This window comes from Pseudochaenichthys georgianus, chromosome 24, assembly GCF_902827115.2.
Source record: "Pseudochaenichthys georgianus chromosome 24, fPseGeo1.2, whole genome shotgun sequence".
NCBI classification, from domain to species: Eukaryota; Metazoa; Chordata; class Actinopteri; order Perciformes; family Channichthyidae; genus Pseudochaenichthys; species Pseudochaenichthys georgianus.
The window spans coordinates 31,357,095-31,374,354 of NC_047526.1; the positions used below are offsets into that span (position 1 = coordinate 31,357,095).

The 17,260-nt window shown below is 41.4% G+C and overlaps 1 protein-coding gene across 3 annotated transcripts in view; it reads right to left on the reverse strand.

The window, feature by feature from the left end:
- Positions 1-3,639: 3,639 nt before the first annotated feature.
- scara5 (scavenger receptor class A, member 5 (putative)) overlaps positions 3,640-17,260 on the reverse strand; it is a 99,369-nt gene continuing 85,748 nt past the window's right edge. For all 3 annotated transcript variants that reach the window (XM_034076297.2, XM_034076296.2, XM_034076295.2), the window contains one exon: positions 3,640-10,023. In XM_034076297.2, coding sequence (XP_033932188.1) covers positions 9,890-10,023 — 134 coding nt within the window. In that variant the 3' untranslated portion in view covers positions 3,640-9,889. The remainder of the gene's footprint in view (positions 10,024-17,260) is intronic.

Sequence of the window (17,260 nt, forward strand, 5' to 3'; positions counted from 1 at the left end):
CACCCAAGATGAGATGCCAAGTATCTGAGCTAGCATCTCAGAGCAGCAACCTGAGTTTAATGGATGTTTCCTTCTGCACTTTCTTTCACGACAGCAGGACATGTTTGGTTTTCTCTTTGAGGGAAATAGTTTTGTTGAAGCTGTTGTCGGCCTGTGGGAAAATATACTCATAAGAAATGACTCTTAGCTGCAGATCGAGCCATAAGAAATGAATGCAACTGATTATTCCATGTTGTTTTTATAGGCAATAATGTAAGCTTTGTTAGTTCCAGGTTTAATATGTGCAATAAGTTCATTTCAATAAGTTCTGCAATAAACATTGAACCAGTCCGGCCCTCGACTAGTACACATTTTTTTATTTTGGCCCACTGTGTATTTGAGTTTGACCCGCCCGCTCTAGATGAAATTTAAGATTTTAATAACAGGTTGGTGGATAGGTTTTCAGTTATAGGAGCAACTTTATTAAAATCATCCAGTTGTTAATTCTAAGTTTACACAACCAGATGTTTTTTTCTCAAATCCTGAGTATTTATAAACAACAAGAAAAGGATAAAAGATTCCCTTTTACAGAATTGTTGTCAACCACATTGATATGTAAAACTCAAAGGAATCAAACACGTTGGGTTGTTGATGCTTGGATATTACACCCACATGTGATTGTTAAACATCTTATTGGCCATTTCTATCCTTGGAGAACAGTCTCCGCTCTTCTGGGAAACCTGATCAAACCCTGCATAGCAAATAGGAACATTTACCAGAAAACAACTTACATGTTTAGACTTTTTAAGGTCATGAGCAACAAAGTGCAGGACCACCCAGGATCCATGTGTCAAGATTCACAGATACAACTTTCTTTCTCTCTGTGCTTGTGGTTTTAGCTGGTGAGAATTTGGCTTCTTTTTTGCATGTGGAATCACACAAAACTGCTGCCAATAAAATGCGTTTAGCTGTTGTGCAAACATGCATCATCTGTCCTGGCACTGCAAAACAAGTTATGGATGGGTCATAAATGCCCAACGATGGGAAGAAGAAGAAGAAGGGGAAGAAGAAGAAGAAGAAGAAGAAGAAGAAGAAGAAGAAGAAGAAGAAGAAGAAGAAGAAGAAGAAGAAGAAGAAGAAGAAGAAGAAGAAGAAGAAGAGCAGGCACATCCTTCTTTAAACAATCAAATGCAAATGGTAGTCCGGCAGTGGCTCAGTCAGTAGGGGCTTGGACTCGGAGCTGTAGGGTCGCCGGTTCAAGCCCCCGACCAGACCTAAATTATGGATTGTGGACTGCTACTTGGACAGGTCCCAGTTCACCTCCTGCCCTGCCGTGGTGCCCTTGAGCAAGGCACCGGACACCCCCCTTCCCCCATAGCTGCCCACTGCTCCTAGTACTAGACTCCGAGTACTAGGACGGGTTAATTGCAGAGAACAAATTTCACTGTGGGTGTTTCTCAATCGCGAGTAAAGCTGCTCCAGAGCCACTATTTCAAGCATACTACCTCATCGAGTCCCGTCGAAGTACTGTTCCAATGTATTCTACCGAGCCCGGCGTGCTTCGTTTGGAGAAATTTCGAGGCTGCACATGTGTAGAGTTAAAATCCCCACAATGCTTTGCGCACGGACCAATTTCCCCAAATCTGTGGCGGGAAATGTAAGGCGGGGCCTCTCATATGACGCACTTGCTAGCCTGTTCCACTCTTTGTTTTCCGAATGCCAGGAAGTATTCTTGCCTCGCTTGCTCGGAAGACATGTGCTACCAAGCAAGCGTACTCGCGATTGAGAAACACCCTGTGTGTGCTCTGCATGTGTGACCATTAAAGAGGGTTTCATCTCTCCCAATTCTATCAGATCAATTTCTAATGATGATTTCATCACATAGATAACTCTTACATTACTCAACCAATAGCAAACAAAATCGTCTAGTTGTTATAATTGTCTACAATCAATCTATATTTCCAGCTATCTACATATGTTCCACTTTAAGAATACAGTATATATTTTACTGCATGAAATAAAAAGGGATAACTATAAAGTCCTACCTTCCTGGAGGACAAGTGAAACCACGTTGAGTCAAACACGATGCACAGTTTTTGTTCTGACTGTCGGCCATGTGTGTCAGACATCAGGGGATTTTTATTTCAATCTTTTCCACATCCGCTTCACATTGAAATGACTCTCCACAGCTGTCAATCAAAGCTCATCCATGTTGAACACACACGTGCTTAAGCCCATGTGATAGGATTCGCAACTCAAAGTGGTACTTAGGTAAAAATACTTATACCACACTGTGAAAATACTCCAATACAAGTCGAAGTCCGGCATTAAAACCCTTTAGCAACAGTGTGAAAAAAGGGTTCCCCGTCTTGTTTTCTATACGCTATACGATGTTTCTGGATTCATATTACTGCTGCATTACTGCATTTTACTGATGCATTTTTATTTTCATGTGCAATGCCTTGTTTTGTTTCATGGTGCTGCAACAACAACAATTCCCAAATTGGGATTAGTAATAGTCTGTGTATCTTATCTTACTTTGGGGTGTTTTTTTCCACAGCTCTGCATCATATTCTATCAAATCTAATCGTGTTGGTCAGTTACTGTACTCTGAGAACCCTGTATCTCTTAAAGGTCCCGTGTCATGCTGTTCCGGTTATCACCCGTCCCCTTGTGTTATGAAGGTTTTTCTGCATGTGAACGGTCTGCAGTCACAAACCCTCAAAGTGCACCCTGTAGCGGGTAAAGCTCTAACACAGAGAAGACCTGTCTGTGCTGCCCCTGAACGCCTCATTGGAGATTTCTCTTTTTCCATTGTTTTCTTCTTGGGTATAGTGACGTATTTCGGACACACACACACACACACACACACACACACACACACACACACACACACACACACACACACACACACACACACACACACACACACACACACACACACACACACACACACACACACACACACACACACACACACACACACACACACACACACACACACACACACACACACACACACACACACACACACACACACACACACACACACACACACACACACACACACACACACACACACACACACACACACACACACACACACACACACACACACACACAGCGAGGGTCGGCGAGACAGCGAAACTCAGCCTGGGCACACACAGTGTGTGTTTCAGGATGGGTTTCGCTGTCTCGCAGGCGGCCACTGGGCTCACTGGGAGGGGGGGCGGGAGGAGGAGCTCCAACAAGCCGTTTAGGACAGACATTGCACAATATAAATGTATTTTAGTATTCCTCAACAATTATGATCAGTAGAAATGGCCATGGGACCTTTAAAACTCAACTTTTTATAAAAAACAACCCTGTTTTCATTTTAGTGATACTGTTTTTTCCAGTTCATTCAAGAATCTTTTTAAAAGTGTCGATTTCGATTTAAAAGTAGAAGAATTTTCAGAAACATTTGTATATAAAATCACCACATTTGGAGTCACATGGCATAAAGGGCCCGTTTAAGCTACTGAGTACATTGTGCAGTACTTGAATAAATGTATATACACTGCTCACACACAAGTCAACACTCTTTACCTGTTGACATCTAAAAGTGTCTGTTTCCAATTCTCCTCTCAATGTTCAGAAGCAGGAATAACAAAGTTCACCTTTTTAAACAAACCTACATTTTATTATTTCAGCAGTGCATATACAACATCCTACAAATCAACGGAACATAACGTATATTTTTTTAAGTGAAAGTGAAGCACTGCAGTGAGTGTTTTCTTGACATAATCAAGTTTGATTTAGGCATTTATTTGTTTACACATGAACTCTGCAGCCCTTCAAATGAGTTATGACCAGCACAATGTAATAAAAACAGATACATGTACACGTGTAATATGTGCTCTGAGACATTGCACCAAAGTAAAGCAGAGTAAGGTATTTGTAAAACCAAGCATACATTTTAGAAAATTACACATTTAGATGGTTAAGTGCACTTTGCAAAGTGTTCTCACTTCGAAAAAGGTAAGGCTGTTTTCAAAATCAAAGTGTTTGAGTTGTTTGACCCCATGAGGTCAGAGGAGCTTCTAGCCAATCAGGAAGTCACATCACAACAGTTTGTCCTGCTGATATCTGATAGGCTGCAACTTCACCGGGAAGGTACAACATGTCGTCAAAATACATGTGAGAAGAAAGTCAACACTGTTTAAATTGTGCCCATGAGGGTCTAACATGAGATGGGTCTGGACTAACTTGACATATTGCTGTCTGCTGAAACCGTTTCAACCAGAACATGTCTCTCAGTTTTTAGGGAATGTAACCTAAAAGAGTTTGAAGCAGGGAGCCAGAAAATATCATGTGACAGATGAACGTTACAAACACATGTATAGGTGATGCTAAAGAAGAGAATCCGACATACCAATAAGAGTCAGTAAGAAAAAAACGAGGAAAAGCAACATTGTTTTAGAACGTAGAATATAGTGCAATGTATCCTTCGTGATTATTTCCTATCTATAACATGTGATAGCTACTGCGCAAGAGCAGCAATGTTGTTATGAAGTTTAATCTAATTTAAACACTAACTCAAAGATTCTTCTTCTTTAGGTAAGTAAAGCTGTTGGGATATGTAAAGAAGTTGCAGCAGATTTCTTGATATTACAAATGTATCATCAATTCTTTATCCGGTCTGGTTTCAGCTCTTGACATTGAGAGTAAAACACAAGCGTTTTACACTGACATTTTGATAGGTGCAATTGTAATTTGGGAGCTAAAATGTTGTCATGGGTACGATAAATGTTTATAACAGACCCCAAATGTACAGCACATTTACTCTTTTAACGCTCAAACTAGCCCTATTTCTTCTAAATGTGTGCCTAAGCTGCTGTGGTTCGCCTCACGGACCATTCAAGACCATTAATGTCAAGGTTGTGGATCAGAGAAGCCACAGACATTATTACATTTTATTTTGCCACTTAAAGCTGGGGTAGGTAATTTTGGAGAAACCAGCTCGAGTGCGCTACAATTTGAAAATACGCAACTGAAACAAATCTGCCACTTCCTCACAGAGCCCCTCCTCCAACACACGAATGCGCACATGACCAATGAGGGCACGAGATAAGTTTGTGCCCCGATGGAAGGCTGACAGGCAGGCAGGCCATGGTATGGATTTATTGTCAAAGCACTTAATATATTCATTGCTATCGGGATGGTAAGAGCATTCCATGGAATATAACAACAAGTTTTTCTGAAATAAATTACAAACCCCACCTTTAACCAAAATGGGACTGTATAATTTGAAAGTTAGAGATTAGAATGTAGTGGCATACAATGTCAAAAGAAATCAACCATAAGAAGCTTTTTATCCACAGACGTTCCCAATTTCCCATATTTCTTCTAAATGTGTGCCTGAGCTGCTGTGGTTAGCCTCGCAGACCATTCAAGACCATAAATGTCAAGGTCGTTGATCAGAGAAGCCACAGACATTATTACATTTTATTTTGCCACTTAAATTAGACAGCTAGCAAATTTATGATCCGAATACTGGACTAAGACTCGCTCACTGAGGTTTAACATGATTTATGATTGGCTATGCGATGATAAGGAGACCAAACACTTACAACTCTTCTAGTAGACATCACACCGCTATTAAAAAAAAGTCAGAATACTTTTGCTTTTAAACATTGGTCTTTACTTCTTCTATTTTGTACCGCTTACATTCAAAAGGAAATGGTAAGAAACAAAAGAAAAGTTGGGAGCACTGCCACGTCTTCACAGGCCTCCAAGAGTTCCTGCTTCTGTCAAAGCACTTGCTTTTTCAGCCTTACTGAACATTAAAGGCCTGCTGCGATCAATATTGTGGAATCAAACGCCCTCAAACCTGCATAAACACAACATTTTGCATAGGAATCCCAATCCATAATATTTTGTTTTCTCCTCTGGTTAAAAGAGGAGATGACAAATAAGCGAAAGAGTGAAAATATACTGCAGGATCTTTTGGTGTTATCTTTGGCTGTTGTTTCAGAAAGGCAGAGATTTAGAGTAATACGTCCTCCGCTGGCAAAGTGCTGACGCCTCGACAAGACGAATGAGGGTCATCAGGACACGACGTACAGTAAAGACCTGGCTGCCACTCAGACTACCGCCAGCTACAGAAGACAAAGCAGATATTGTACAAGTGTGTGTGTGTGTGTGTGTGTGTGTGTGTGTGTGTGTGTGTGTGTGTGTGTGTGGAAAGTATAACACCCTATAACCTTGGTATTTGTTCCATACACTTCATTTTAAGTAAAGCCACCTCATCTAGTACAGAAAGAATAATACTGCTGGACATTACAGTGTAAGCAGTTGCTAATACTGTAATGTATAATGACTGTTTTAGTATATGTTGCACGATAGGTCCTTTGATTTGTGTTGTACGAGCAACCTCTGTACTTTGGCGGCCATGTTGTGCAGTAAAAGACATGTCATGTTTTTGTATTTCCCTTTTTATTTTAACTTTAAACGACTTCGTAGCCCAGACATTCGTATTAACGGTGACCGACAGCTGCTGCATTTCACATGCCATATTTTTACAACTGCTTCCTGTGTGCTCCCACTACCGTATATCTGACAATATAAGAAAGACATATAACTTCATCTGTTGCACTTCAGATAGGACGGATAATCGGCGCCTTTAAAGCGCATCTTTAAGATCCATGCAGATGTATTTTTAGATGAACTGAACTGGTCTCCATTATAAGACACTCAGACATGCATGCATTGAACATGTGTATGTGTTTTAGGCTTTAATGAAATAGATAAATCCGCCAGCTGTTTTACCAATTAACAGATTCATTCAGTCTCTATTCATTGTGAAAGAATTGTGAACAATTCCCATCACCTGTATGTCTCGTTTTGTTGGACCTAATAGTTTTAAATACTTAAAAACGGTATAAGCAAGTCAAAAGCAGCAAATACTCACATCTGAGAAGCTTAAGATAATTTTGTTTGAATAACGACTCAATAGGACTCTGTTGATTTTCTAATTGATGAATCAACTAATCGTTTTTGCACTAATTTGTATTCAAACCAGTGCACTCATAATACAAAAGGTACAACTAGGATATATAGGCAGTCAACGCTTTGAGACATCATGAAAATACTTTACATATTACAGCTGATTTTGGTTAGTAGAAGCTAGTGTGTGCTTTGCAATACACTTTTGAAATCCCCCAATTCCCCTTCGAGTTGCTAAAGCGTCTTCTGAGTCACGTTACATCTATTAAGTGTGGTTTCTCACCTCCTTCCCCCCAGACGCCCTCTCCCTCTTTTCCCTCTTCAATTTGTCTTTCTTTTGCGGTATAGTCATGCTGAAAAACAGAAAGCCCCGACAAACAGCGAGGCACTTGAGCACGAGGTAGAGAAAGTATGATTTCTGGCTTCAGCCGCCTCAAAAAGTCACATCCAAAATTGTTTCCTTCCCTCTTATGGACACAACCTCTTACATTGACAACATGTGCACGGATTCAATTTCATAAAAAGAAAGTGGGCCAGACAACTCAGGATTTATTTAAACTAGGAGAGTTAACACAGACAGACTTCTCTGCAAACTATAGGAGCGGAGGGAATTCAACTACAGCCCTGTGAGCTTCGCCAAATGTTGAGGTGCACTAAAACAATTTCCCCCTTCAAATATATCACACACACGGCTCTCAAGTCACTGAAACGATGCTTGGGATGCGTACCAGCCTTTTTGGATTGAAGAGCAGCCTTAACGATGAATCCCTTCAGAGACATGAAAGCGTGTGTGTTACGGTTGGTTTAGTGTGTGTGTGTGTGTGTGTGTGTGTGTGTGTGTGTGTGTGTGTGTGTGTGTGTGTGTGTGTGTGCGCATATACAGTATGCATTAATGCTGATACAACCCATCTTTTGGCAGTGAGCGCTGAAAGCTGTAAATCCTACGAGGCACCCATCTGTTTATAATCAGCTGTTCTCTCGTCTTCATAATCACTTCATCTGTCAACTGCTGTGACCTATAACACTTTCCAAAACCTATGTTAGTCGCATTTTGTCTTCGTGCTCGCAGAAATAAAACAATAGCACGCAATACACACTGTTTCTCTGATTTGCAAGACAAGAGAAGTCTAGATATTGAGGTTAAATCTGCACTTCAAAGCTGCGATAATTGTTTTGCCGTTTTAATTCTTCCTAAAACATATTCTATAAAGTTGTTCCAGCGATTACAACATCCAGAACACGAAGACCAACATTAACTTTGTACGTCTGACTGATGTGAATCCAATTGTTCATTCTCCTGTTAGCTCTATTCTGGTCTGCACCGTGCTATCAGAAAAGGATCTGAATTGGTCTTGAGCTTCTAAAGCAGGGGTTCTCAAAGTGCGGCCCGCGGGCCAATGGCGGCCCTCGGAAATGTTTCTGGCGGCCCGCGATAGTTAATACGACACGCTGAAATGCATGCGTTGTAGTTTAATCCTCCATGGTTGTATCTAGTAAGAATTAGAATGGAATTTAAGAATGGTAAAACTGCGCCCCCTGGGTTGTCATTCCTAAATTATGAATGACAGCTTGTGGAAAGTTTGCTAGACTACTGGTTGCATGGCAACTAGGCATCTCGCGAGTTGCGGTGATTGGTTAGTACAATAAAGAAAGGATTTGTTTTGGAATTATTTTGTGTTCCGTTTTTTCTTCGGCGGCCCTCAATCCAATATTGGGTACCTACATTGGCCCTCACTCATCAACACTTTGAGAACCCCTGTTCTAAAGGTTCCACTCACGTTACGAGCTATTCGCTAACTTTTTGGGGCCTTTCCATGTGTGCTGGAAAAGAAACAAAAAGTGGGTTAATAAGAGCTTTCATGACAAGAAAGAAAAGTCCTGTTCCAGATGGAAATAATGCTGGTGAGAGAGAAACACCAAAACAATGAGCTTGCAGATCTACAGATTTACTGTAGGTAATACTTCTGTGTATAACATGTAGGTTAGAAAGAGGTGCACTGTGGGTATTTTACCACTAGTAACCCGAATGTTTTACAAGTGGCGTCTGATTTGAGTCACAGCTGTTGGACACTGTTAATCTGATCAGTTATTGGCGGTAAAGCGCAAAATATAGCATTTTGCCAACAAAGCCAAGGAAGAAGAAGCCCGCTCCATAAAACCTGGATGTTGACGAAGCATGATTAAAAATGCTCACACTTAACCTGCTTTGCAAAGGTTTTACGAAGAAGTAGAAAGGGTACACACAACGCATTCTGTGAGTAACACTCGGGTGAAGTGTTATTAAGCTTTGACCTGCAAACCATCAAAAGATCGCTTCCTAGGAAGTGCTATATAATGAATAATAAGGCAACACCGTGTGTTTAGTATAGCTTGACAGCCATATAATACTGTGAAGAGCAGCTGCCCGTAAATGGAAAGTGAGTTTGTGATCGACTGTCCTGTCAGTTTCTTTATGTGCCGTTTCAACTCCTCCGAACCTTGGAGACGAACGAGGACTCGGGGGCGATGGCGTTGTTGTATTAGCTTCTAATCCACACTTAAAGTCAAAACATCAAACATGACCCCTGCGATCCTCTGGGGGCAGATAGACGCTGTTAAAGCTGACCTTCGGCCTCCATTGAAGACGGAGGAACTCTGCAATAAGTCTGACGAAGAGTCCCGTCACGCGGTCGTCTCCCGCTCACACGGTCGCTGACAGTTTGAAAAGTGTTGCATTTTCTTTAGCCCTTGTGATTCAGTCCTGCTAAAACAATCCCATCGTGAACTTCTAAAAGAAAATGTAGTTCGACGTAGAGGTGTGGTCATTGTCTTTTGCACGTAACACACTCTGCGGGTAATGTCGTGCATCTTGGAGCTCCGTCGAAGTTTAAGGCACTTTCTGGGGGGCGGTCACTTTGCCTCTACGGGAGTGATCGCAAAGGTTTTAGACGGCACACGTCACTCCGGCATCCTCCACATGGCCGCAGTTGGTTTTTCCCCAGCCGGAAAACTTACACTGGTGGATGGTGGCTTCGGTCCCTGCACACGCGACGTCATCCATCCAGATCAGACCGGTACCTGCGCAGAAAGGAAGACATGATTGACACACTAAATGTCGGAGGAAGTATTCACAATTCAATACAATAAGGTACGTCGGCGAAATATGAAATAATATGGATTAGAATAAAGCACAAAGGTGGAATGCAGCTAATGGAAAGAGACATGTCTCTTCATCCTTAGAGCCATCTTAAAACACATCTGGATTTCGCCACAAGTTAACTTTGTTTCTCTGATGGCTCGTTCCAGCATCACTATCCCTCCGTGTTCATGTGTTGTGATGATGTCGTCCAAAATGCACATACGTCACATCTTGCTCCACTCAACGTAACCTACAACAGACTATGCAGATGTGTTCTTGGTTGTCCTTTTCGTACACGTCACTGCACAATGTTTAACCAACTTAAATGGCCTTCATTAAATGCAAGAAGACGCACGCATTGGCTCCAGCTGATATTTAAATGCATGTATCTTAACTATCCCCCTTATTTAAAGCAGTATTTCGTACCCTACTCGCCAAATCATCAAGTTAGGCATTCTGTTCAGGTTTATTTCTCTGTCCCCTCTTGGCAGAAGAGCGTTCATGTTCAAAGCCCCCACAGACTGGACCACTTGACCTGCTGCCATTAGATCTCTGGCATCATTGGGTTTATTTAAACATGCATTATCATCTCACTTTCAACTGCTCTGCACTCGTTATTAATGAAACTGATATTGATGAAACTGATTTGCTTGACTGTCTCAAATTGTAATGCTTGTATGCATTGCTTGAATTTTACTTAACAGACTGTACGTGGTTTGTCTTGTGTGTCATGTTTCGCTTTTTGTCTTTTTGTTTATGTATGTCTGTAAGTTGAAAACGAGATGGTGCACCTCAAGGGGTTTATCCCAATGAATACAATGTCTATATGTCCACAGTTAACATGATGCAAGTGCAGCCAGTGCGGTTGCGCTGTATCCGATGAAGGAGTCTCACCGTGATCATAAAGAAAGGCAGAATATTCCTCACATTATCACCAAGGTAAAAGAGTTAAGTCGTATTTTAATCCCACGTGAAGAAGATTACGTCTCGGACACATCTGCATCTAAAAGCAGCTTTCTTCTCTTCTCAAATGTTAAGTTGTAGTTACTGGGATTTGTTGCACTGCTCTGGAATTATGTCACACTAATATATCCTTGTGGATTCATCTTCCTATTATACACACATGCATTTCCAAACATTTGGACTACCTATGTTATAAATGTATTATCTTTTCAATTTACACACGGCATCTATTGCACGTCTGTCCGTCCTGGGAGAGGGATCCCTCCTCTGTGGCTCTCCCTGAGGTTTCTCCCATGTTCCCTTGAACTGTGGGTTTTCTCCGGAAGTCTTTCCTTGTGCGATGTGAGGGTCTAAGGACAGAGGGTCTAAGGACAGAGGGTCTAAGGACAGAGGGTGTCGTATTGTCATACTGATATTCTGTACACACTGTGAAGACCACTGAGACAAATGTAACATTTGTGATATTGGGCTATATAAATAACATTGATTTATTGATTGATTGATTGATTGATTGATTGATTGATTGATTCAGGTATTTCTCTGCTCTGGCCCAAACAGCTATGAATGAACACTTGAAAAGGGTAGAGGTTTTAAAGGCAAGACGCAGACAACAAGTCCTCTTATATCAGTGTGTGAATATGAGTGCTCTGATTGAGACGGCAAGTTCTCCTCACAGAAATGTTGATCATATCATTTTGCATCTGCCATAAAAGACACCGCAGCTGGTTCGCAGAGCTTTTGGCGGCAGTGTGTGTTTTGCTATAAAACTTAAGTTCCTGTTTGTAAAACCAGGAATCACTGGAGGTTTGAGAAAGTCCCTTCAGTTTTGCAACAGTTTTTATAGGACGGTCAGCTGTGAGGGAATAACAGCGAGATCGAGTAACATTTGTTTGCACTCACGCGCTGATGATGCAGTTTAAGGACACATGACTTATAGCAGGGCGGTCCAACTCAATTTCATCGCGGGCCACATCAGCATTATGGTTGCACTCAAAGGGCCGGTTGTAACTTTAAGACTATATAAATATACATATATAAATAATATAACATATATAAAATAATGTACCGTACTTTTCAGACTATAAGCCGCGACTTTTCCCCCCATTTTTGTTGTACAGCTAACGGCCACTAGGGAACCTCCTAGATCTATGGATTTTACAGGTAAACTTAACCACCTTAACTCTACGGGCTCTAGGACCGGTCCGCGCCCGCCACCTCTAAGCGGCGGGCTCCAGCAGGAAAAGCTGGAGGCCGGAAAAGAGTGAGACAGGTAGCGCGCCAAAGTAAAAGTGGAACCGAGAGACAGAACGAGAGCAAGACAGACGGACCATTTAGCTGCTGCGGCTCATATGCAGGTGCGCTTTATAGTCCGAAAAGTACGGTAATTACATTATTGCCTCTACATTGGATTATTATCTGAAAGGGTAATAACTTCATCATTAACTACGTCTGAAAGCAGAAGTCTAGGGCAAATAATTGCAAGTCTCTTCAGTGAGCATGTCTCTCTCTCCTCCCTCTCTCTCTCTCATGTCAAAAAAAAGAAGTGACATTTTGAAAAAAAAGCAACATTTCGAAAAAAAAAAGCATTCTGAGATAAAAGGCATATTTGAGATGCATTGTGGGACATGTCGTTTATGGACATCATGCTTCTGTAGATCGGCATGTAATCGTATAATGAACATATTATATTCTTTCAGAGCTCTTGCGGGGCCGCATAGAATGAAGTCACGGGGCCGGATTTGGCCCCCGGCCTTGAGTTTGACACCTCTGACTAAAAGGGTTTATGCGCTGAAGGTGAGAGGAGAGGCTGAGTCATCAGTGAGGCCCTGAAAGCAACATCTGGAGGCGTGTTAATGTCATTTCTGCTGCCCTTAAATCATAACAGAACAAGGAGGTGTGAGAGAGGAACAGACTGCTCCGCTCAGCAAAAAGTAAGATTGAAAATAGGAACAAACAACATAACAATCATCTTGTTGTTGAAGTCATGGACGAGGAAAATAACAAAAAACAGTATAATGAAAAGCAGAGGCGCTTCAGGCCAGCTGGTGGATGTTGCCAAAACCTTAACATTTTGAAATAACTCTTAATCTTATTTCCTATTATAACTGGTAAAAAGATCAAAATCAAAACAACTGAAAAGTGAATTATCGCATCATGAGGACCATCTGAAAAATCATGCTGTTGGTGATTTGTAGAACCGGACTTTACAGCCCATTCTTTTATTATTTACGAGTCAATCGCCTTCATTTATATCTGACTTCATTACCTAACGAGGAATAACAAAACGTATATCAAGTTGGTTACTGATGGCGAAAGGAATCCAAGATAAATGTTGGTGCTTCTCACGTTACTGTTAGAAACAAGCTGCGGTGATGAATGCAAGATTTGAAAATGTATTTTATGTTGTATATCTTTAAATGATACATATATCATATATCTATTTAGGATACATATATCATACGGAAGAGGATTAGGGACATTTTTAGAGATCTGACCAAAAGTGAAATCTTATGCTGCGTTCACAACGGACGTGATGCGATGTTTGGGGGCGGAGTCAATGCAGAGACGCGGACAGACGCAAATTCAATTCATGGTTTGAATGATTTATTGTATGCAATATGTTTTCAAAATGACTAAGATTTTGGAAACTGGTTTGTTTTTCCGTCCAGTGCCAACTTCGCCTGTATTTTTAACCACATCGGGGATGTATCAGAGCAACTAGAGTTTCAAATATATGAAGTTTTAAAGACTTCAAGTCATCAGTGGACATAAACTCTCCACTGAAACCGATACTAATCAAATGCAAGATGACTTCGATCAACATACGGCTAAAAACCCATGACAAAAATCGACTTCAAAATGCTTTAGAATCAACACATGGCACAGTGTATCGTCCATTTGGATAAGAAATAGTCAAAATAAACTTTAGTTGCGATCAAAAGGGAGAAACATCTTCCTTTTTCACGACAAGGTGATGTCAATTATTTCAGGTGTCTACAAACAATGCAAATTGGTGATAAAACGCTGCGTCTGAAGTCTCATATCTGCATACAATCAGGACCTCAGTCAGACCATGTGCTTCCAACATTCATGGTTTGCTTCACGACGTAAAACACCAAAAGGGAAACTGGCTGCAGATTCAAACATCTTCAAAGCAGCATGAAACAGCAGGCGCACGTGTCTCGGTGCAGCGTGCACACAGGATGGAGAGGAGGTATGCAGTGGGGATTACAGCAGCCCCAGCTGTTCTCTCAGGGTTGCTTTGATGGACCATTAAACAGTTTCCTCTGGATCTCAACACACTTTGTAGTGCTCTGTTTGCAGGCCGGCGGGGTTAGACCCAACTTACGAGACTTATCACAATTAGTGTTGGATCACCAAAAAACACTGTGGGATTTAAGGCGAGGCACCCCAGGTGAATAGGGTAATTTTTTTAACTTAAAGGTATCAGCTAGAAATTTCTCCAGTTAATTACTTACAATAAGGCAATTGTTTTTTGTATTACAAGTTTTTTGAAATAGCATGTTTATATATGCAAATGATCCATTATCTCATTAAATATGCGCATATTTTAACACATTTCAGGAATCGAAATCTGAACTTTGGATAAAGCCAGGTTCAAAATTCTTGTTTCATTTTGTAGTCATATTAATATCTAAGGCTTTTCCAGAAGGGATATTGGATATCTCTTTTTATCACTCCATAAATCAGAAAATACTGTCAACAGCCCTAAAATATCAATTTTCGCCATGTTTTTAGGTTTACAATGTTGTATAATTCAGGCTGTGAATTATATATGAACACCCAGGGATGATTTAGAAAAGACTCACTTACTTTTACAGTGATTTACAGAATTAACAAGTTGTTTGAAAAGAGTGTGATGACAAAAACAACATTGGTATCTAGAGAAATCAGTCAGTTCTGAATTGTGTTAAAGAATCCAACATCTGTGACGAACTCTCCCAGGGGTTGACGTCTCCTCACTGATTGTAAGGTCGGACAAACTCTATTTCCAGTCATGCGAGATAGAAATCCTTGTTTACCGATACAGAGAAAGATGATATGCTTCATACATGTTTACATTCTTTGAATTATTTTCTCATCCTTTACTGTAATGGGTATTATTTTGGCTGAAGTTCCTTCCCTTTTACCCCATTAGCTGCGTTCACACTGCAGTACTTTTCCCACAAAGTTCATGCGAACTTAGTCATGCGAACACTTTAGTTCGCATGAACTAAATACAGATCCCGTTCACACCGGAAAAAAGTCCCTGGGGGTGGATTAGGCAAAATTAACCGCTGACTTCCATCTTCTTCTTCTTCTGCTTTGGGGTTTACTGGCAGGGCCGCAAACCACTTCACGGCGTATACTGCCACCCAAAGTCCCCGGCCGGAAGTCCCCGGAGTTGGGAAGGCTTCAGTAGAAGCTGCTGGGAGTCCCGCAGCGCTTCTACTGAAGCCTTCCGAGTAAATCGCCAGAACGCCGACACCTCCTCATCTCCACCACTCCCATGTTTTATTTTGTGTTGCCATACGTTAGTCTCTCCGCGTTTCTGCGCTGGGCTAATGCTAATGCTAATAATGCTAATGCGAGGATAATAAAATGGCGGCTTCACAAAACTTTTGGGAGTTTTACGGGGGCGTGGTTTGCAATCCGCCCAAGCCAATCAGAAATATAGCTCTTTTTCTCACAAAGAAGCCGCTCGAAAGTCCCTGCTCTCTCGCAGGGACTTTCGAGGGGGTAAAAGGTTCGCATGAACTACTTTTAGTACCGGCTCGTTTTGGTGTGAACGCGATCATGAACTAAGTTTGCATGAACCTTGTGGAAAAGTACCGCAGTGTGAACGCGGCTATTGAAACTCTTTTGGGGAGGTTTTTTCTTATAAGATTTGGGGTCTACAGAGAGAGAGGGTATCGTATTCTGTGCAGATTGAAAAGACCCTTGAGGCAAAGTTATGATTTGATCAAATGTCTCAGATCAAAGAGACATTGTCAAACAGGAGGAGAAGCATTACCTCAAGCAAGTACATTAAAAAAATCATGATTATGTCACGATCTGTCTGTGTTGTGTTTTGTCTCGTCATTTTTCTGTCTTTGGTTTCCTGTTTTTATTTTGAAGAGTCTTCACCCCCTGTCCTTGCCCGTTGCTTTCTGTCTGTGTTTCCCTCCTGTCTGATTACCCGATTGTGTTCACCTGGTGCCCTGTGTTTTCCTCCTCCCTCCTCACCTTCTCTTGTTTCTTTGATTAGTCTTGTGTGTATTCAAGTTCTGGTTTTTCTGTCTGTCTTTGTGAGATCCTTGTGGTGTCTTGACGTTGTTCACGGGGAGTTCTGTTTTTGTTTCATGTAAAAATAAAGGTATTTTCTGTGTAAATCTGCATCTGGGGTCCTGCCTCTGCTTCACTCAACCCTGACAGATTACATGGTTACATGGAGTCACACTTTAGGACAACACATTTTTAAACTTGTAAATAAAGACAACAACAACTTAGATCAGATCATGACTAAGGGGGCGGGGCATCTCTAAGCGATCACAACAGAGCCGGCCAGCTAACCAATCAGAGCAGACTGGGCTCTGGTTTCAGACAGAGGGTGAAAAGAGGTGCTTCAGCACAGGCAGTATGAGAAAAATACAGAGCTTTTTGAACATTAAAAAAAAAATCTCAGGTCCATGTCGGAGAGTGTGTCAATATATGAACAGTGGAAGAAAAAACGGGAGAAATCGATGCAAACAGGGAGGGAATGCAAGGAATTAGGGGTGTTGAAAATAATCGTTTCTACGATGCATTGCGATGCGGACGTGGACGATTCGGTATCGATGCAGTGACGGAAGATAATCGATTATAGCGTAGTAACGTTGCTTCCTGATTTTCCGGCCGCGGCTTTACTATAACGTTTTTTTTCTCTGTCACTTTAATATCTATCGGTCGGTGACGCAGAGATCAGGGAACAGACGTAACAGCGGCACAAACAAACACGGAGCAGTCTGCTTTATCCACCAACACAAGAACACCAGTAGGAGGACCCACTCTGAATCACTCCGTGTCGCTGTGGCTCAGAGACACAGGGATTTATGTTTTCAAAAATAATCGCGTTACAATCATGTCAGGTTTTTGGTGGATTTAATTAAGTCTTGGATTGCAGAGTATGAAGTCCTCTAGCAATTTCAGAGATATATGTGTGTAGTTTGTGAAGGAGGAGGAAATGAATCGGGA